Source organism: Montipora capricornis, chromosome 1 (genome assembly GCF_036669925.1).
Source record: "Montipora capricornis isolate CH-2021 chromosome 1, ASM3666992v2, whole genome shotgun sequence".
NCBI lineage: Eukaryota > Metazoa > Cnidaria > Anthozoa > Scleractinia > Acroporidae > Montipora > Montipora capricornis.
Window position 1 is genome coordinate 39,628,773 of NC_090883.1, and position 5,000 is coordinate 39,633,772.

Consider the following 5,000-nt stretch of genomic DNA (forward strand, 5'->3'; position numbering starts at 1 on the left):
TTTCAAAAAGGGGAGTTATCCTCCTCTTTATGTTGAAATGTCTTTCAAGTAAGCAGTAGTTATTTTGTACTTCATAGGTACTCAAAGACTTTTTCGTTCTCATCTCAATCGACCAATAATAATTTCTTTCTTTAAAATGCCCACAGCTGACTTTTCCAAATAAAGTAGTAAACCACGTTAACTTTGATTTTAACAGGAGGAATTTTATTTTGCCTTGTCAAATTTCGTACCTCTTTTACAGGACAGCCCAGTTTGAACATACAGTATTAATTACTGATAGTGGTGTTGAAGTGCTTACAGCAGACAAAGAAGATTGAACTGCAAACTACCAGACAATTAACCTGCAATCAGTCGTTTTGGTGAACATGGGAACTTGTCTCTTAATTATTAACTAGATGGTGGTCTTTTTTGTGTAAATATACTTTTAGCAAAGTAAGTGAATCGCTGAGACTAATACATGTAAAAAGAAATAAAGATAAGTTGTCAGCAATTTTGGATGGTTGTAGTGATTTTCTGAAGAAAAGGCTTGATTGGATGATTTATGAATTACGGTGGTTTCGCCCCTTAGCAAGTTAGCCCCCCTGAAGTTCGCCCCACATGTAACTGAGTTCGCCACTTCAGTTTCTAAAAAGATGAAAGATTGTAGCTATCTAAGATTGATGGTCGCACTTGAGAAAATTTCAACCTCCAACTTATACTTGCACTTCAAGCAATATGAAGGTCGCTATTAAAAACAATCAAAAAGAAGAAAACTTGACTTTGCAAAAATTTTTGTCAAGCCACATCACGATAGACTTCACAAGACTTTTTCACAACTCACTTTATGAATTCCGGCCGTTGGCAAAATCGGGATCGGATCGGATCGACAAAACACGGACTGGATCAATAACAAAATCCTCACCAAAAGTAGACGGTCACCAGACAACGTGCTGAAGACAGGAAAAGTCGAAGTCTTTGCCTTTCTCTCTTGTGTAGTCGTCTCTTCGTTTATTGAGACTCGTCGAAATATTATTTTTCCAGAGGTGATTACAGATTCCGAAGCGGAATTATGAAAGATATCTCTGCTTCCAGACAGTGAATGTTTTTCATTTTTCGCATGTTAGCTTATGTGACGAATTGCGTAACTGGCGCCAAAACGTTCCCAAGTTGGTGGGTAACGTTGAATTTTGATTGGCCGGCAGAACATGTTTTTGTCACGCGTGTGGACAGGTAGTTGCAAGTGACGGTATCAACAATGTATGCTGTAAACTAGCTAGAGTGTCAACTGGAGTATTGCCTCCTGTATGAGCTCTAAACTTGATATTTTAAGCAAGAGCCGATACAACGTAGATTTGATTTTAGTGGTGTACTAAAATCAAATCTACGTTGTATCGGCTCTTGCTTAAAATATTTAGTTTCTCAACTTGAAATAACGCCGATGATCAAGCCACTGACCCAACTTACACCGACAGGAAAATTGTCCACGGTTGCTTGCTTCAAAACTCTAAACTTGAGCCCGTGATATGGTTACGTGATACTGGTCACATTGGCATACATGGAGGGGTGGACGGACGTACAGTAGTACGGTCGTATGGTCGTACGGTGACCAAAACCAAATTTTCTCACATCGATGGGTTGCCATATTTTCTTAACTATGGTGCTCTTTATGGAGGTATATCTATGACAAAATTCAATGATCAGTATTTGAAATAAAATCGTCCAAATCATGAATGCATCAATCCAAAGCTGAATGGCAACAAGCCGATTCTGCAAATGGCCATCACGGAAAGAGGCATAACGCAGAGAGGCATAACGCAAAATGCCATAACGCAAACAGTCATAACGCAAACAGTAATAACGCAAATAGCCATAACGCAAACAGTCATAACGCAAGTAGGCATCACGCAAAAAGGCATGACACAAAGACGCATAACGCAAATGGCCATAGCGCAAAAAGGATAACGCAATGAGGCAAAACGCAGAGGCATAACTTAAACAGGAAGAAAAAGTTCGATAGCGATTATATGTTCTTTCCCTTGACGTTTTTTTTAGAGCTGAAATTATTTACGGAGTACACAGCTAGTCTCCATTCTTCAAAGGGTCTTTGTGTTATGGCTATTTTACGTTATGCCTTTTGCAAGAAAACCATCATATCTCAGTGATTTACTGGTTGTGAATAGGCCAGTGCGAGCTCTGCGCTCCAACAGCGATAATAGTACTCGTCTTGTTACCCCACTCTATAGAACTGAGACATATGGTGGACGCGCTTTTTCATCATGTGCACCGAGGCTATGGAATCAACTTCCACCCGCCTTAAGGAGTAATATGACCATTGACGTTTTTAAGAAACAACTTAAGACTTTTCTTTTTGATTAATTAATTTATTCTTTTGTTATTTTATTATATATATATATTTTATACATGTTTTATAGTTTTGTAGGTTATAATTTTTATGTTTTTTGTAAGGGCATTGAGATTTTGGAATGCACTAGAAATAAATTATTAATTATTATTATTATTATTATTATTGCGTTATGAATACTTGCTTTATGCTTTGCTGCGTTATGCCTTTTTGCGTTATGCCTTTTTGCGTTATGCCTCTTTGCGTGATGGCCATTTGCAGAATCGGCTTGTTGCCATTCAGCTTTGGATTGATGCATTCATGATTTGGACGATTTTGTTTCAAATATACCTCCATAGTGCTCCAACGGCGCGCGCGGAGCTCCATGGTATTTTTTGGCTCTCCGCCGACCCACTCCTCCCCTCAGGTAAAAGGACATGGCACGTGGCCTAGATCCAGTGATACTCTGAATTGCGTCAATATCGGACAAAAGTTTCGCTGTACGTTGCTTGCCTTCAACTGAAACTGGTTGTTTCTGTTTCGTTGTCGCTAATTGGAAGGATACATAGATCTTCTGGTTTGTTTCAGCCAAAGGAAAGCGAAATGCACTTGAAGAGTTCTGCTGGCCGTCCGAAAGGGAAATGTAAGGGAACTGTTTCGCCGTCTTCGAAGGGCGACTCGGCAATGAAGGGCAACATGGCGGTTCAAGCTTCCGCCCGCCACGTGGACTATCAAATTGACTGCGGTCACCCTTTCTCTGCGTCTCCTCTCTACGAATCCAAGCCTCGTCTTTGACAATGGTAGGTTCTGTGTGTGTATAAGGCTGGTGGGGGTACATATATTTCATCTTGTCTAGAAACTCTGGTCTAAAGGTTGATAAAGCAGTTCGAAAGCAAATCTTTTTCGATTTTGACTCGGGGCAAAATTCCGAGTGCTCGTTGTCGAATCAGCGACCTTCCAGTACCACTTAGCTATAAGAGACTCTAGAGAGTTAGGCCAGGAACACTCCGAAACAGTTAAAAAAACTTTGCTATGCGGCTACGTGGCAAAGTTTCAGGGTAAGCTTATACTTTGGGAGCGAGGCTAAATTGTAGAATACCCACTAATTTGTATATGAATAGAAAGGCATGTACTAAAACCTGAAACACCGGAATGAAGCCACCGAAACCACAGGAACGAAACCATCGAAACACCGGAACGAAACCACCGGAACGCACGAAACAGCTGTAAAATTTTAACAAAAAAACCGTAGAAACAGACTAAACACCACCGAGACTCGGCGTCCCGGCGGATTGTTGCTTCGAGTCAATCGCCTTATTCTGTAAATTAAAAAGCAAGACGTCATTAGTTGATTTAAACACAGTCAGGGCTTTATTTTGATGTTCTTATTTTTCAAGGGGATGGCCACCTTGCTTCCCCAGAGGGCCAAGAAAATCTCAGAAGCCCACTCCAAGATCACATCACCAGCTTCTGGTCAGCAGATCCAGGATGGGATCAAACAACCCCAAGAGAGCTGTTTTTTGACCAAGTGGCTGAGATGGAGAAGATTATATCTGGGGAGAGTTGCAAGGAAAATGTTACAGGGAAGTCATGGGCTGCAAATGAATTGTGTGATGGCAGTCAAGAGATCTTAAATGGTAAACTTGAAGTAGAAAAGTGCGGTGAACATGGCCAAGATTTTGACACATGTCGTGGTGGTTTTCAAGGAAGTGAAAATCCAGAACAACCCTCGTCCCGTGCTCAACATAGAGAGAAAGGTCCCTGGTTACAGCATTCAGACAAGCAGCCTCCTACTTATCTGTCAAGTCTGCCAAGCATAGAATCCACAGTTTTTGATGATGCCCAAGGGTCCCCTTCCTCGGTTGGAAGTTCCTGCAGTGATGAAGCTGTGGAGAAGAGAATTAGAAATAATCAAGCATCGAGAAAGTTTCGGCGTTTAAGAAAAGAAAGGCATAAAACCTTGTTTGCCAGGGCATACAAGTTGGAGCAAGAAAATCAGGTATTGAAAAATCAAGTCAAGGAGATGATGAAGGAAGTTGTTTCCCTGAGGTCGTTACTTACAAAGCAGATTCTTCATGTGTAATTATTAATTTTGTTTGATTAACTGTAGTTTGTAGAATTTTGGCAATGGAACAATATGCCGTTTGGCTTGAATTTTCCAGTCTTGTTTTTCACCCAGAGATAGTTTGTTTGCAAAATTTTTGCTTAGTACCCTGGCCTTTGAGTGCTGTTGTTGCTAAAAGCATTGGTGAAGACTTGCTGGGTCAGTAATCTTGTTTGATGCTACTTGTAAATGAGAAAAATAGAGAGAATTCCATGAAGACAAGGTTACTTGAAGCCACACTTTGATTTGTAAAGGTTTGATATTTGTCAGATGAAGACTTTTTTTGCATCAATATTAATTTCATTTCAATAATTATTGGTCAGTGAAACAGTGATGTTTGCTTATGTGTGTATATATGCTGCTGTTAAGGTAGCCTTTAAGAGGTTTAATCTATTCTTTTTAAGCTGATGCCTGCTAACTTAAAAAGCAATGATATTAATAGGAAGTTCATAAACTTAGGGCATCAACCGCTGGTCATCACTTAAATGATGTCATTTTTGTTTCTTATTTCGAAAAGTTTAATGGACAGTGCAATTTGTATAATAATGTTATGTTTGACCATGATGTAATCATGTA

General features: G+C 39.9%; 1 protein-coding gene and 1 long non-coding RNA gene across 3 annotated transcripts in view; both read left to right on the forward strand.

The window, feature by feature from the left end:
• Nucleotides 1-490, forward strand: part of LOC138043362 (methionine aminopeptidase 1D, mitochondrial-like) — a 9,741-nt gene extending 9,251 nt beyond the window's left edge. For both annotated transcript variants that reach the window (XM_068889597.1, XM_068889605.1), the window contains exon 10: nucleotides 242-490. In XM_068889597.1, the coding sequence (XP_068745698.1) occupies nucleotides 242-317 (76 nt within the window). In that variant the 3' untranslated portion in view covers nucleotides 318-490. The remainder of the gene's footprint in view (nucleotides 1-241) is intronic.
• A 2,287-nt stretch (nucleotides 491-2,777) lies between these two features.
• LOC138043265 (uncharacterized) overlaps nucleotides 2,778-5,000 on the forward strand; it is a 2,286-nt gene continuing 63 nt past the window's right edge. The window contains exons 1-2 of the long non-coding RNA XR_011131218.1: nucleotides 2,778-3,120; nucleotides 3,718-5,000. The exon at nucleotides 3,718-5,000 is cut by the window's right edge and continues 63 nt beyond it. This is a non-coding gene — a long non-coding RNA (uncharacterized lncRNA). The remainder of the gene's footprint in view (nucleotides 3,121-3,717) is intronic.